Source organism: Protomyctophum bolini, assembly GCF_963924005.1.
Source record: "Protomyctophum bolini genome assembly, chromosome: 1".
Classification (NCBI taxonomy): domain Eukaryota; kingdom Metazoa; phylum Chordata; class Actinopteri; order Myctophiformes; family Myctophidae; genus Protomyctophum; species Protomyctophum bolini.
In genome coordinates this window covers 45,991,597-46,007,729 of record NC_137862.1, presented here as the reverse complement: position 1 = coordinate 46,007,729, position 16,133 = coordinate 45,991,597, and the positions used below count along the sequence as shown (strand labels likewise).

Below are 16,133 nucleotides of genomic sequence, written 5' to 3'. Positions count from 1 at the left end.
GTATGATATAATATTAATATAAATATATGATAGGTCATAGGAGGACAGCAGTTCGAGTCATCGATCAGGACTATTAGTGATATTGATGATCGTTTCTTCAAACAGTCGCTAGGCGGCGACAACAACCTGCCCCCTGCAGAGCAGGTCCATCCAGCTGTTAATATCACATTCACAACACCAGCAGACAGTACAGTACAGTTACAGTATAGTCGACCCAGGTCGGTCGGAGTAAAGTGTCAGCTACTATACAAGAAGACACCGGATTCAACGGTAAGTTGTTTGGTTGTTTTATATCGCTGTTTTATAATGTGAAAGAATGTGTGTGTGAGTGTGTGCGTGTATACATGCTTGTGTGTTACGTTAATTCATGGGTATAGTGTGTGGAACCTTCACTGCAGCAGGCTAGCTAACGTTAGCTACACCAATCATGGTACATTTTTTCTCTACCACGTACAGGGATTGGCCTTTTTCTGGTGTGATTTGGTTTAACTGTCAATTAACTATCAGAGACAATAAAAGCAGCACATGTTATATAATATAAGCGACTATGGGCTAGGCCAGTAAAGCTGAATTAAACCGCTAGTTAGCCTAGTTGGCTAGCTCAGATTTGACAGCTCACGAGCTGTGTGTGTGTGTGTGTGTGTGTGTGTGTGTGTGTGTGTGTGTGAGAGAGAGAGAGAGAGAGAGAGAGAGACTTTGGTTCAGAAGGACAGACGGGTGCATAATGCATATCACTCTGTTCTCTACCGTTTTATTTCGTGTGATTGTGTGGCTGACTGCCTGCCTCCTGTGTCTACTCTGTTTCACTCTCCCTGTGGGTCTGTTATAGCCTTTCATTATTCAGCATGCTCCCCTACAGAGGAGGCAACACACACACACACACACACACACACACACACACACACACACACACACACTGATTGACTGTCACAGAGTAGACACTAGACAGAGGATGGATGACCATGAGTGAAAACAATATAGAGGTTGATTTAACACATACACACAGTCACACACACCCCCCTTTGGGACCATGTAATCCAACGGTTGCTCTTGCATAAGCTACATGTTTGTGTTGTCTCTGGTGTCCATTGGGACAGAGGATGACAGAAAACAACATTTAGCATTGTTGTACATCTTGTGTGGTATCACTGGTAGGAGATACATACATATACAGCATACAGAATCCTGTAAGACTGGCATAATCTTCTCATTGGAGTGATTTTGATGCATTACCTTACCTGATTATCTGCTGCGGTAGACTAGAGAGAAGGATGTTATATTCCTGATTGACCCGATGGAGGCAGGATGGACTGCACAAACTAGACTCTATTTGACCCGATGGAGGCAGGATGGACTGCACAAACTAGACTATTTTGAATAATACATTTGTGTCGTAAAAGTGAGTTTGCGGCAACACTGGCAAATAGTTTCATTGTATGTATTGTGATTGAGCCATGATGTTGGGCAGCATCATTCTGAACAATTGTTACGGGTGTGCTGCTGGGTGGTATGCTGTTAAATGCAAGGTGCTATTTAGTATACCGGCGTATTTAGAAATCACAGATGCTAGTATTAGTATAATAAATGATACACAGCTTGCGGAGTTAGTTCAGTCACCACCAGTGGGCTCTATCTATATCTATCGCCCTGCTCTTAATGTTTAATGATGGTGTTTAATTGTGCCGAGCAGGGAGAAAAATGTAGCAGAGCTGAACGGCCTAGCTCCAACGAGGGTCTCAGACTTAATGTGACCAGCCTGTGAATGACTCATGTTTGTTTTGTCATACAGGTACTTGTATCTAGGGAGACTATTGGGGGGTAGAGGTTTCCACCTCCTGGTACTGGAGGTGTTTATAGGGAGACTATTGGGCCCCTCACTTCACACAGGTGTGAGTTTGTATTTCTAACCAGATCATTTTTCTCCCAGGTTTTGATTATCTTAGTGGATTGGGTTAGTTCTGATTTGTACCATATTTGCATACCTCCTGAGCCTCTTCCCTGTTTGATTCCTAATTGTTTGGTGAACTGTAGTTGACAGCTGAAGAAATACAGTTCCAGTATGCTGCTGCTGTTATTCACAATGTTGTCCAATTCTGAGCAGGTGTTGTGGAGCAGGTCTCTTATTTTGATATGCTGTTATTCAGCATCCATGTTTTTATATGTCGAAACTGGTTTTTAAATGTGAACAAGCTTCAGGGGCTGCACCCAACTCAGGAATGATGTGGGACTTGTTCTGTCTTTTTTAACTCTCAACTCTGTTCCTGCTATATACACTATATCTCCCTATCACTCACTCCCTCCCTCCCTTGTTTTCTCCCATTTCTTTAGAATTTTTCGGTTTTCAGGTTTAGAGAAAGGTGTGTCTGCAGGGCAGGGTTGACCTATTTGCTGAGAGGTCAGAGGTATAGGGTGGAGACTGATGGAACAAGGTACTAGGACTCAGTATTTGATCCATACGTCCTTTCATTCATACATGTTGAATGATGTTCTGGTCATTTGGTCAGTAGTAACGTCTCTACTGGTACCAGTATAATAAAATGGTTTTGTTTTTATTTGTTTACTTTTTAGCTTTGTTGTCACTGCAGAGTTTACTTCCAAGTCTTACATTTTAATTTAAAATGTAATTTCATGATTGACCATTATCTTTTATCTAGCGAGATCAATGATTTCATCTGAACGCTCTGATCGATGTGTCGCTTTGTGATTGATGGGTTGTCAGCACACTAAACAGACGAGAAAGCTGATCATATGGCGCTTTGCTTATTTATTGTGTGTATGTGACTGTGTGTGTGTGTGGCATATCTTTTTTAATCTTAGCTTCCACTTAATCTGTTCTTTTTTAGGTCAGTGTGAGAAGGAGGGGCCAGTGATGTCAGAGGGTCAGGGGGATGGGGCTGAACTCCGTGATAATCAGCCTGATCCAAACCTGAATGAGTCACACACACACTCTCAGACCCCGGGCCCATGTGAACTCATCTCCCTCAACAACAATGCAGAGGAAGAGGAGGAAATCGGGGAGGAGGGATACAGAGGCATTAAAGGAGAGGAGGATGAAGAGAATGACGAGATGATGAAGGAGGAGGACACGTCGGACGAGTCGAGCCTGATCAGCCGCCAGTCCCTGGACACATCCACGAACGACTCCTACTCTGAAAATGGTAACACATACACGCAGGATTTACCAGACAATCTGGGTCTGGGAACTTGGTGGGAATGGTCAGAACTCCGTAGGCTGCCCCAAAGAGATTATTAACTTTTGAGTCAAAAATATCAAAAGTAAAACATTTTGGAACAGAGAGATCAAACAACACAGATATGTAGACATGGTTTTGTACCCACAGGTGTGTTTAATAATTAAAAGATTGTTTCTGACTCTCTCTCTCTCTCTCTCTCTCTCTCTCTCTCTCTCTCCCCTCCCCCCTCCTCCACCTGTCTTTATCTCTTCTTCTCTGTACCTATCCCCCTATTTCTCTCTCCATGATACTGATGCCTCCTGACTGTAGGCAGTCTGCTGGAAACTCCATATCCCATCAGCCCAGGGACCAGTCCAGAGCCAATGTCTGTGGCCAGTCTGGAAACCCCAGATCCCATCAGCTCTGGCAACACTCCAGAGCCTCCTTCTCAAGACATACCAACAGCCAGTCTTGAACATACAAATCCCATTAGCGCTGGGATAAGTCCAGAGCCGACATGCCCAGTCACACCAGTCGTCACTCTTGGGCCTTCATATCCCGTCAGTCCAGTGGCACAGAACCCTTGTGAACTGGAGGTGGATACTCCTACCTGCATCACCAGGCCCATTGACTCCACTTTAACTATAACCACTACAGGATCCACCTGCGTCACTGGGCCTATTAACTCTACATTAACAACACCGTCTGCTGCCGGGTCGGCCTGCATGAGTGGGCCTGCGTGCATCGGAACCATCAACTCCACCGTCAACTTTTCTACAGACGTTCCCTGTGGTTCTGGAAGCTCCTGCACTTCGGCCATGGGGCCGGGTTCATCGACAACAGCCGACTGCACCACAGGGCTCAGTGCTCCTATTAGCAGACAGGACACTACCTCCACCTCTGGGCCCATCTCTATCACTGTCCCCACCGCCACTACAGGGACCATCCCCAGCTCTGCTCTACTGGCCTCTCTGCAGCGGCTGGGACAGATAGGAGATGACATCCATCTTCCTCAATACCTTCACCAGGTGGACACTCAAATAGTTGTCTTTTACATTGGTGTTGTTGCCATGTTGCAGCAGGGGGTGTCAAGAGTCATATTCAGGGCTTCAGTCAGTCAGTCAAAAGGTCAGTCAGTCAAAAGGTCAGACAGTCAGTCAGTCAGTCAACCAAAAGGTCATTCAGCCAGTCAGTCAGATAGTTAGTCAACTTCTCATGTAATGAATCGTTCACAGGGATTGTAATTGAGATGGCCTTATATAGAGTACATCTGGCGGCATCTGCAGATCAACATTTCGTCGTCTAAACAATTTATACTGTCGCTGAACAGATGTTCAGTGTTCACCGTGTCATGCTACGGTAGCTGAGCATACTGCCACATAATGTATGTTTATAGTTAGCATAGGCTAAGTTGTTTAGCAATCATAAGTTAGTTTAGTGTAACATTACTAGCTAACGATAGTGGCTTCTCTGAGAAGCCCATTGTCATTCTATTCTCACCGTAATAACAAGTCTGTAATGGCAGCTTTCGATGTTACTATAAGTAAGTAAACAAATTAAGAAGATGTAGGACTCAACCATCAGGTTTCAAACTCCATTCCTTTATTGTATATGTCATCAAACCGGAGAGAGACTAGTGTCTCCCTCCAGAGCTTCCCCAGCACCCACACACACACACACACACACACACACACACACACACGTCACACACACATCTTTTATACTTTCAGGAGTGTACAGAGTTTCAGGAGTAACAAGAGATGGTCATTCCTTAAATGGACTCTATTCTATAGTTAACTCACACAGTTTGAAATAGGTTTACATGAGTCGGCAGTCTCTAATGAGTTTGTCAGTGAGAAACAGGTGGTAATTAGAGTGTTAAGTATCATCTACTAGTAGGCATTAAATGTATCAATACCATAGTGTCATATGCATTTTCGACACCACAAGTCCGACTCGACATTATTATAGATTGCTAAGTTGACCAGCTGACCAACAACATTTTCATATTACAAGCGTTCATATAAGTGTTTGAACGTTCAATGTTGTTAATGATGTGATACTGATAAGCATGTTAAGCCTCTGACCTACTTACTTACTTGTATAGTTTCACCATAATCAACTCCCTCTTATTTACTCGGCTCATTAAATGCGGGGAAAAAAATCATGTCTACTAAGGCTAGGGTGCTCTCTCTCTATCTCTCTCTTTCTCTCTGTTGCCCTCTCTGTCTCTCTGTCTCCATTTCTGTCTTGTTGCTACATGAGAGAACAGGTACGTTCAACATGAAACTCCTCAATGATTGAAGTTAGACAGTGAGACAGACAGACAGAATTGACCTTAATTTACAAACATTCTTACATGTGAATTGTTGGCAGGAAAATAGAGAGAGAGAGAGACAGAGAGAGCTTCTTCATTAAAAAAATGATTTGTAGTTAGCTGAATGACGATGTCAGGTGCTGGAGAGAGAGGTAGGGTGAGTTCTGCTTGAGGCTTTGTTACTCTGCTATTCTGTTTGTTTGAATCAAGTTTCTTCTCTCTCTCACTCTTTCCCTTTTCCTTCTCCACAGATTGCTGAGGCCTTTGCCCTCCAGGAAGATTGTATCCTTTAATTGTGCAAACCAGTTATACAGCATTTGTGTTTATAAGACATTCAGGCAAAAATCAGGGCCATGCACACAGACCGTACATGTGAAAGAGTTTCTCTCCTCCTGATCAGCACTGAGTACTCAAGGGTTCACTCCAGGGTATTATACACATGATAAACAGACGATAATAAAACTGGGACCCGAACTCTTATGGGCCGTGGATATTATACAAGAAAGCACAGTGACTGCAAATGGAGCGAGCAGTGGAGTAAAGTGGTGGTATAACTTGGTGACACGTTGCAGGAAAGTTGACTACCGTTGTTGCCATCTTGAACTAAACATGTACAAATACCTGATGATGATGTATAGGTTACTGCGAATTCATGTAAAGCTTCCCCGTACATATTCAGCCTAGGTTGTTTATACTGTACGTCCGACGGAGGACGGACCAGGGCAAGAAAATCACTCATCCGTCCTCCTGACCTTTCTGTTCTTTTTGTCAAGCGACAACTCTGCATGATCGATGGACTAGATGTGATTTACGTTCGCAAAGTAGCGGCCAGGTTCAAGGTTCAAGCTGAACCTTGAACCTTCAGGAGAAACGGCATTGTGTTTGTGCGCCACCTAGCGAGAAAAAAAATGTTTATCACCAGTATGATTCAGTAAACTGGTTTGTGCATTTCACTGGCCCGCCGCCCAACCCTAATGGCATACATGTTCCTTAACTTTGACCTTCAGACCAGAGTGCGTCGTGTTGTATTCACCTGGAGAGACTCTATCACCAGAGGATAATAGACAACATTAACACACTGCAGGGACACTGGGGTAAGACGCACACGCACACACACACACACACACACACACACACACACACACACACACACACACAATCACACACACTGCAGGTGTCACATTAATTATTTTTTTCTCTCTTTCCCTCTGTCTGTCTGTCTGTCTGTCTGTCTGTCTCAGAGAGTCGTTGTAGAACACTGGTTTCAGACCAGTGTTCCCAGCAGTTGAACGTCCTCACACACATCTGTCAGACACACGAACGGTCAGTCGTGTGTGTGTGTGTGTGTGTGTGTGTGTGTGTGTGTGTGTGTGTGTGTGTGTGTGTGTCTGTGTGTGTGTCTGTGTGTGTGTGTGTGCGCATAATAGTGTAAACATATGTCTCCTTACTGCTGCACTTTCAGACATTTGAGACATGATACTGCTAAGAACACACACACACACACACACACACACACATGCGCTGACACTCTCTTAGACAGTGTAATAGCCAGGGAAATCTGTTCTGTCTAATATTAGATTGTAGCTCAGCCTCTGACACCAAGCCTTCACCTTCATTTACTGAAGACACTCGTCTTTCTGTCTCTCCCGTCTGTCTGTCTGACTGACTTCCTCTCTCTCTCTCTGTCTTACAGACCTTCTGCAGGACACATTTTGGTAAGTCATCCCTCTGTTCTGAACCCTGGTATAGACTAGAGTCAGGGTTCATCTGTTGATAATATGCATGTATGCGTGTGTACTCTGTATAGTCTGTACTCTGTATGGCGATATTGTCCTCACATTTACATAAAATGGAAATTTGTCTTCGGCACACCGGCAGTCAGCAATAAACAATAACAATAAAACAATACATAAAACACACAAATGCATTAAAATACTATGTAAAATGTGAGGGCAGAAAAGTGAAAGTGTGTGTGTGTGTGTGTGTGTGTGTGTGCGCGTGCGTGCACAGTGTGCATCTTTGGACTTCAGAAATCTGTCTACAGCTGAGCAGGATCGACTCTGTGGTCTGTCGTCTACGTGGATACCAGGTGACTGGATGTGTGGATGACTCATGGGTATATGAGTGTGTGTGTGTGTGTGTGTGTGTGTGTTAAGGCTTTAAGCAACTAGTCGACTGTTCAACTAGTCGCTAGTAAGTTACTAGTGGATTCACTAGTAAATCCACTAGTTGACCTTGTTGGTACTAGTTGACTGTTTTTCTAGGCCTCAAGATCAGCTAGAATGCTAGATTATAGTCACCGATGTACACAGTTTTTAAATGTACAAATAGTAAAAAGTTTTACACAATAGGTAGTTAAACAACTAGTCGACTAGTCAACTAGTAAAAATCACTAGAAGTGAAAGCCCTAGTGTGTGTTATGTTGTGTCATAATGTTATATATACCGTTTATATACAGTATGTCAGTGATATCATCCAGTACTCTGAGAGAGGGCCCACACATGCACACTGTATGTAAAGTTCAGATCATGTCTTCGGGTCTATCTGTGACTGGAATATTTCAAGCAGGTTCTTGTTGGCCTAGAAAGACTACTAAATATAAAGACAAGTAAACATATCCTAACTACCAAATATAAAGTCTAGTATGCCCTAGAGTCAGACCAGCGGTTCCCAAACCTTTTTGGCCATGCACCCCCTGTTACCTCCCGACCTACGGTAGCTGTCGGTGCCCCCACATGGAAATATAAATTGCATAAGCTATATAGAGATTTATTTCCTTTTTTCCACATATATGCACCTAATATGAACCTGAATATGGCATAATATATGCAGCATAGGCTATATATATAAGTAGAAAAATACACAAAAGCAGCTTGATTAAACAATGTTTTACTTTAAGGTATAACTGGAAGGCAGCATAGGCTATACAATGATGCAATCGCAACTCTCAGCGCTGCTAGTGCAGTGAGTGCACACACTGGGTGTGGGAACTATTACAACCAAACAACACAGGCCAATGTGACATGACAGGTTGAGTACCTGCAGTGATTATTAGCTGCTGCCAACTAGGTAAGTGGACATACAGGATGAGGCTGAATAATTTACAAGGCTGATTCGAAGGCTGCAATGCAATATTACTACTACTACTACTACTACTACTACTACTACCTTACTACTAGTAGTACTATTTTTTGTTTTACAAAAAAAAAAAAAAAATGATACGATTGAAATATATATATATATATATATATATATATATATATATATATATATATCTGATCTATGCATTAAGTTCTGGAGAACAGCTTGAAAAGTATTGACTCTTGCAGCCACAAACATTTCACTCTCACTGCACCATCTAGTGGTTAAAGTTCTCATGGCATCATGTTAGAGTGGTGTACAGTAAGCTCAGAGGTGGTGAGTTGGCATTAACCCATTCTGGACGGGAACCCCTGTTGGTGTTTAAAGCATTATGTTATACTTTAGCTATTGAAAAATAGCAGATCTACAAGCTCTTAGCACGGCACTGAGTGCTACACTACGAGCTTGTAGATCTGCTATTTATTTTAATCGTGAAAATGTGTATTCTTTCAGAGCGAAAGTTTTTAACTCGAATCTTTGCTTCTGTGGGGTCCCTGGAACAACATATTATCAGATGGAGGTCCGCGGCCAAATACAGATAATTCTGGGGGTCGTTGAGCTGAGCACCACTGACGTAGAAACCTATAAATATGATTTTTCAGAAAACGATTTAGAAGACATTTATAGAATCTTCCTCAGGTCTAAATGGGTCTAATGTGTGTCTCTGTCTCCCTGCTTCTCTCTCCCGGTCCAGCTAGAGGAGAGGTAGAACCGGCGGAGACACACACAGACTCTTCTGAGAGCAGCCGAGCAGTCGGATCCTTCACAGAGGAGGAAACGAACAGGAACACAGAGGAACATGGGAACCAGTTGACCCGCGTGCTGGAGAGCCAACAGGTGGGCGCGGCGGGCCACGCCACCACCACCCCTGTAGAAGACCACACCGCCCGCGGGGAAATGGACCCGTCCACACGCGAAGAAGAACCACAGAGTGGAGGAGAAAGGGGAACGACGGAGGTCGAAGGAGAGAGACTAGAGGAGGCCGTGGAGGTGGACTCTTCCGCTGATCTGGGATCTGCCCCCACCCAACAAACGACAGTCTCCGAGAATGTCCTGCCTGTGGATGACCACCACGGGCAGACCCAGGTACATCTGATGTGGTGTTTACTATATAAAGTTCAGGTTTTTGGTTTTTGGTGGGAGGTCTGTGTTTTGTCTGTTTGTCCGTGGTGGGCACGCAGATTTTCTGATGGTCAAGCCCGATGGCAGGGGGTTTCTGTTGTATTGTTTGCATACATGTCCTGAGCGGGCGCTAGTATGCACTTGTAGCACTTGTAGTAAAAAACCCAGAGAGTATCAACACAGCTAGCCTGAGAACATCACCTGGCCCACAACACAATCATTAGATTCCACTTTGAATGAACAGAATGTTGAGGTGACTGATTGAACTCCTTCAGCAGCGTGATGAAGAGGACTGTGGTGAGGAGGAGGAGGAGGAGGTGGAGGAGGACAACGGAGTAGAGAACATGAACCTCATCAGAGAATCTTCCTCCTTAGACGACATGGCTAAACTCATCACTATAGAACAGGTGTGTGTGCGTGCGTGCGTGCGTGCGTGTGTGTGTGTGTATGTGTGTGCGTGCGGTAGGTAGTAGGTACATGCTCATGTGGTGTATGTCTTTCCCTCCAGATGTCTCCTGACTCTGGACTGATCTCCATCTTGAAGAAAAGGATTGTGTGTGTAGAAGATGTTTGCGTGTCCACACAGTCACACCCCACACCTGCCAAGAGAAGAGTCCACTTTAATGTCCCAGATGATTGCTTTGAGCATGGCGAGTACAGTATGTCCTACAAAACCATCTATATTTATTGTATTTTTCCACGTTATGTATTCCGAGTACCAGTTTGGGAAAGGAAAAGGAGATTTATATTTATATATATATATATATATATATATATATATATATATATATATATATATATTTATATTGTATTTAAAAAATCTGCCAAACTACGCTGCATCAAAGATTGTATTGGGTAGGCCCTAACATTATGATCGCGGGGAATTATTCCGGTTGTGAATTCCTGCCTGATGACTACAAACCAGTGACTACAACTGAACATGACTTAAGATACCCGCTCCCGAGCGGATCATAAACCCCAAACGGAATGCTTCCCAGGCTAGTGAACAGCTAATCTCTGCACTGCTGGAGCGCTCTGTGTGAAAGACTATAGAGCGTCGCAGTCCCCTACCAGGGCCCAGGAATATAATTAGAAAGAAGAAGAAAACGGCTACAACAAAAAGGTTACAACACTTTTTTTGTTGTTTTTCTTCTTTGTAATTATTTGTTCGGCCCAAAATGTCGAGTTGGCTTTGTCCGCGGCGTAAACGTCTTTAAATAAATACTTTTTGAAAAGCCTATGGAGAAAATGAACGGGGAATTCACGTCGTCATGAAAGGGGCCTTGGCTGCGACGCTCTATACTCAGGCTAATGACCGCTAGCTAGTGGAATTATAAATAAATAAATGCCATTGCTTTTGTACAGTACATCAGCAGTCATGCAATTCCTCTTGTCCAATCAAATGAATTGACCGGAACTAACTGTTGTATTCAGTCCATCCACATACTGTACCGTATTATTATTAATAATTTCTTTCCCTGGTTCTCTCCAGATGTTGGGGGCGGAGACTCGTGTCTGTTGCTCTTCCTGCTGTGCTTTGTTACCGTGGTGATCAGTGTGGGAGGCACCGCCCTCTACTGCGCTCTGGGCGACACCCACTCTTCAGTCTGCCAGGACTTCTCCAGAAACACGGACTTCTACTTCAGCCAGTTGCAGCACTGGTTCACAACTGGCTCAGGGTCAGTTTAAATCTACTTCAGCCAGTTGCAGCACTGGTTCACAACTGGCTCAGGGTCAGTTTAGATCTACTTCACAACTGGCTCAAGGTCAGTTTAGACTTGGGGAGCCACTGGAAGGCCTCCGGTCTCTAAATACCTATTTCTGCCTGATTGGACTATAGGGAATTAGATTGGCTGACATGCTGCCTAAATAAGTCAACGGTACAGAGGTTTTAATGAGAGGTGATGCTGATGATTTGTTATTCTACTGTTTCTTACTGGTCTTCGGTCAGGAGGGGCCCAAACCTCCATCTAGCTGACCTCTCCCTCAAGGAGAGGAGAGAAGGACTGTTATTGTCTGACCCAGAAACACGCACAATCACACACTCCCGAACAAGGAAGATATTTCACACTGGTTTGGAGGCAATCATGACTGAACTGAGCATCATCTTCATCATCATCAGTCACTACATTCAGAGGCTATTTATATATATATGTGTATATATATATATATATATATATATATATAGTATACAGCAGTCAGTCAGCACTGCAAGCGCGGGTGATTTTATCATTGATATTTTTAAATCTTAATGTGTGTTTTTAGAAGGAACAAATCATGTCTTAAATGTTACTTACATTGTTATAATAATCAAATCAAATAGTGACTCTGTCATATGTTAAAATGTATCTTCTGGGGCATCTGGGGGGCAAAGAGGTCAAACACTCACCCACCACTGCAGAGACCTAGCTCTGGTCCATAGCTCTAATGCGTTGCATTTAGAGCTATGTTACCGATGACTTCCGCCGCTCGCATGAATGCAGACCAGCCTCTCGTCTTTAGCGTAAATAAAAATAACGTTTTTTTTCTACTCACCAAAACAAAGGCGGGTTGTGTCATTAGAAAGCCTACTAGTGGAAGCACTCTGGGCCCGCCACCACACATATAAACGGTACTTTTTGGCCAAAAGGGGATTGTTTTTCCACCGGGGAAAAAAAATACTTTTAGTTACTCCGCTGCGCCCTCTACCGATATTGCCCAGAGAAAACCCTCATAGACAATATTTTTCGTCCAGTGAAAAAAAAATCAATTTCTGGCCAAAAAGTACCGTTTATACGTGTGTGTGCTATACCACTAAGGAAAATAGGCTTTCTAATGACACAACCCGCCTTTGTTTTGGTGAGTAGCAAAAGAAAGAAAACAATATCATGTTACTTCCTTCCACCGGGTACTCAATGCAGGATGTTTTTTTCATTATTATTTTTGCTTATATTTCTGATTCTGTGTGCGTGCGTGTGACATCAAAGATCCTTAATATACCAAGATAAGCCAATCCCACACCACGCCACTAGTTCGAAATGGTACACAAAATGGTCTCCTAAGTGGGCGTGGTTGCCTCCCCTCACCTCCCCGCCCCATTTGTTGAATGGTGTCTTGTGCCGCTAGTCTCCTAAGGGGGTGGGCACCTGCACCTCACACAGACATAGGAAACCAATAGAAGTTGGCCAGTGATGGTTTCCCACTGGTAACCTCTTACTTGGCTGCAGTTCTCAGGAATAGTAATAGTAGCATGAAAAGTAGAAGCCAGTTCAACATGAGTTCATGAGAAGGATACAAGACCAACCATGTATAGTATAGGGCTGATTGACAGACAATCGCTTCAATTGACTACAGGTGTTTATGCTGAACCAAAACCTTGCCGCCAAAAAAAACCACACCCACTGCCACAATATGCAATGGCGCAATATGCATCTGTATATCATGTTGAGATATGGACTGTGTCTGAAATCACTCCCTGAGTCCCTACTCACTGTATACTGTATTTGTTAGTGATCATTGTTATACACATAGTGGACTCATTTTATCCCACAACGCATCCTGAAAAGTATGGCACAGCCGATGGGCACTATCACAAAACCTACATACATCATGCATTACGCTGTTGATCTGGCACGTTTTAACTGTGCGACAGCAATGAGGTCATTTACGATGACCCTCCGAGTGGTTTTCTGACGATGAGCTCAATATAGTGCATACATACAGGGCAGACACACTTCAGCGTCACCAAGATGCCAAAAGCCGCTAGCGGCAGGCGTCTCTTCCGGGTTTTTTAGACCGCTGGTGGATGGAAATGAAGCTCCGCCCACGCGGCAGAAGGCCGCGGGGGCAAGCGCTTCCGGAAATCTGGCCGACGCGGCATTCTGCCGCGTGGGCGGAGCTTAATTTCCATCCACCAGCTGTCTAAAAACCCGGGAAGAGACGCCTGCAACGAGCGGCTTTTGGCCGAGCATGGAATCCCAAGTGTGCTTACACCCATAGGACTCCCTGTGTAGGGAGTAGAGAGTAGTCAGTGATTTCAGACACTTTGAATATTAGCAGGAAGTTGTCACACAACGGCGGACTACACGTATACTGTAAATACTGTACTTTAAGACAATACACAAAAAGAAATGTTCTTTTATTTGACCTTTGGATACAAAAGTCTTTATTAAAACTTTTAGTGTATTTTTATCAATGCTAGTGTTCATTGTGTTTATATCTGTGACTGTTTGTCCTGTAGTCTTATGTAGGCTGTTAATTGACTTAACTGCACAATTTGAGTACTTGTCTTAAGAACTGTAGCATAGGAAGAAATGTTTCACTGATCTTTACCCCTTAATTTTAATCTCAACCTAAATTTAAAGCAGATCTCAATCTAATATATTTTGTGTACAAAGTTTACAGTAGAAACTACAGTAGTTTATTGGAAAATCTTTTATTTCTAAGACATTTTGAGTGAGTGAAAAAGGTTGGGCTCACTTTTACATTTAATTATGAAACTGGATGAACACCTGGTAAAGAAAGGTAAACATTGTTTCTGGTCTATTCCTCTTTTTATCCTTTTTATTTGCACTTGTTCTCTGACTGGTTCAGATAATGATAACGATAGGGTTTAAAAATATGAAGATTATTGGACAATGTTTGTCATCGTAGGATTTTATTTTCTCATCCTGTATTCTTATTAAGGTGATTTATTTTGAAATGTGATTTTCTCTGTCACATATATAGGTTGTGGATATTTTCATGAATTCCCTGCCTTCCCTTCTTCTTAATAATGATTAGAAATGTGCAAATGATGAATCTGTACTATTACCGTATTCTCATCAACATCAAGATAAGGCATTTAGGCATTTGTAAGTTAACCTCTCTGACATCATCAAGCTCAATATAATTTCATTCATTTTGATTGTTCATCGTAAATCAACTGAAATGAATGTATGCAAGAGATTACTCAGTTATTTTGTGAATCCATATTTTGGCAATTCCATCTTATATTTAATATTTTCATGAATACTTTCACTTTGTTTTGAAAGCATTTGACAAGGATGTGATGTATTCTGATAATCTGTTGTTAAAGCCGTCAACAAGCAATTGCGTCACTCCATTATTTAAGAATGCTGACTCATGAAGTTCTGTTCTGTTCTTATATTATATGATATTATATGCTGACTCATCAAGTTCTGTTCTTATATTATATGTCAGTCGGAAGCCGATCTGGGAACCCAACGGTAGGTAAACCAATTTGAATTTGCCTCTGCGGGCACCGCCCATAGAGTAATAAAAGGATAGCCAGTAAGACGGGCGAGAAGCGACCTCGTAACAAATGGGCGAGGTTGCGTGCACGCATCCGCCAGGGTGACTGCAGACTGCTGGGCGAGCAGCAAGTTCTGGCGCTTTGGCATGGTGGGGTCAGATCAACATAATCAAATGAATTCTGTACTGGCCATATATGGAGCGTGTCTTGAGTGTACAGGGTTTTATGAGGTCAGATCAACATATGGAATGTCAGAACAGGTCAGCTCCATATATGGAGATCTAAGGGTGGCAGCGGGGGCAGTGTCTTGAGTGTACAGGGATTGATGAGGGCCCAGGTAGGGCCGGGCCTTACTTTTCGGGCCTGTTGAGAACTCTAGTTTTCGCCGGCTGCCAGGCCGCGGCTTCACAAATAACTTTGGGGCAGGCCCGTCTTTAGAGTTTAAATGGACAGGTATCAAAAGGGAGAAATTGAAGAGGAAGGATCGGGTGCAGTACTTAGTTTAGACAGTTTTTGGTTTAGACTAGTCATTGGTTAGACCAGTCATTATAGTCCTACAACTACAACCTATCTCAAACCCTCACCCTAAACCTAACCTCCTACGGGGCAGCACACCTAAACCTAACCTTAACCCATGTCTAACCATTGACTAGTCTAAACTAAGTATGCACCCCGAAGGATCAACATATGGAATGTCAGAACATGCAGGTCAGCTCCATATATGGAGATCCAAGGGTTTGAGGTGAGATGTAGAGTTGCTGGCCGTTATTGATGACATCAGGGATCTCCACATATGGGCTTAATATTCATGACATCCTATATGGGTTGTGACCCCTACTTACTGACTGACTGACGGGAAATGCATTGTTAATTAATTAACATTGAGTGACCTCAGTTATTTCAGCAAAAACTTTCAAAACATGCATGTCTTGCATACAAAATATTTGGATATATTAATTCACATCAAAACAGCATGGAATTGGAAAATACTCTTAGTTTTGGGTGGTCCGTCGTCCGTACGTGGCTCAAATGCCGAATAATAATAATACTAGTTAATATTAATAATATTAATAATAATATTAATAATATAGTGCTTTTATTATACCCAAATTGACACTTTAGAAGTTACAAGAATAGATAAGAATAG

The 16,133-nt window shown here is 42.9% G+C and overlaps 1 protein-coding gene across 4 annotated transcripts; it reads left to right on the top strand.

Moving 5' to 3' along the window:
* Window positions 1–139: 139 nt before the first annotated feature.
* On the top strand, window positions 140–14,823 carry LOC308326175 (consortin-like). Of its 4 annotated transcripts, none has more exons than XM_080778982.1 (12): window positions 140–270; window positions 2,844–3,158; window positions 3,504–4,201; window positions 5,742–5,772; window positions 6,498–6,584; window positions 6,732–6,813; window positions 7,184–7,205; window positions 7,501–7,579; window positions 9,326–9,717; window positions 10,032–10,160; window positions 10,262–10,412; window positions 11,246–14,823. In XM_080778982.1, exons 2-12 carry the CDS (start codon window positions 2,870–2,872, stop codon window positions 11,440–11,442), a joined length of 2,157 nt encoding a protein of 718 aa, XP_080635108.1. In that variant the 5' UTR covers window positions 140–270; window positions 2,844–2,869; the 3' UTR covers window positions 11,443–14,823. The 4 variants fall into 4 exon arrangements, with proteins under 4 accessions (XP_080635108.1, XP_080635109.1, XP_080635107.1 ...); XM_080778983.1 differs by having other exon boundaries at window positions 10,029–10,160; window positions 10,262–10,403; XM_080778981.1 differs by having other exon boundaries at window positions 10,029–10,160.
* Window positions 14,824–16,133: the final 1,310 nt, after the last annotated feature.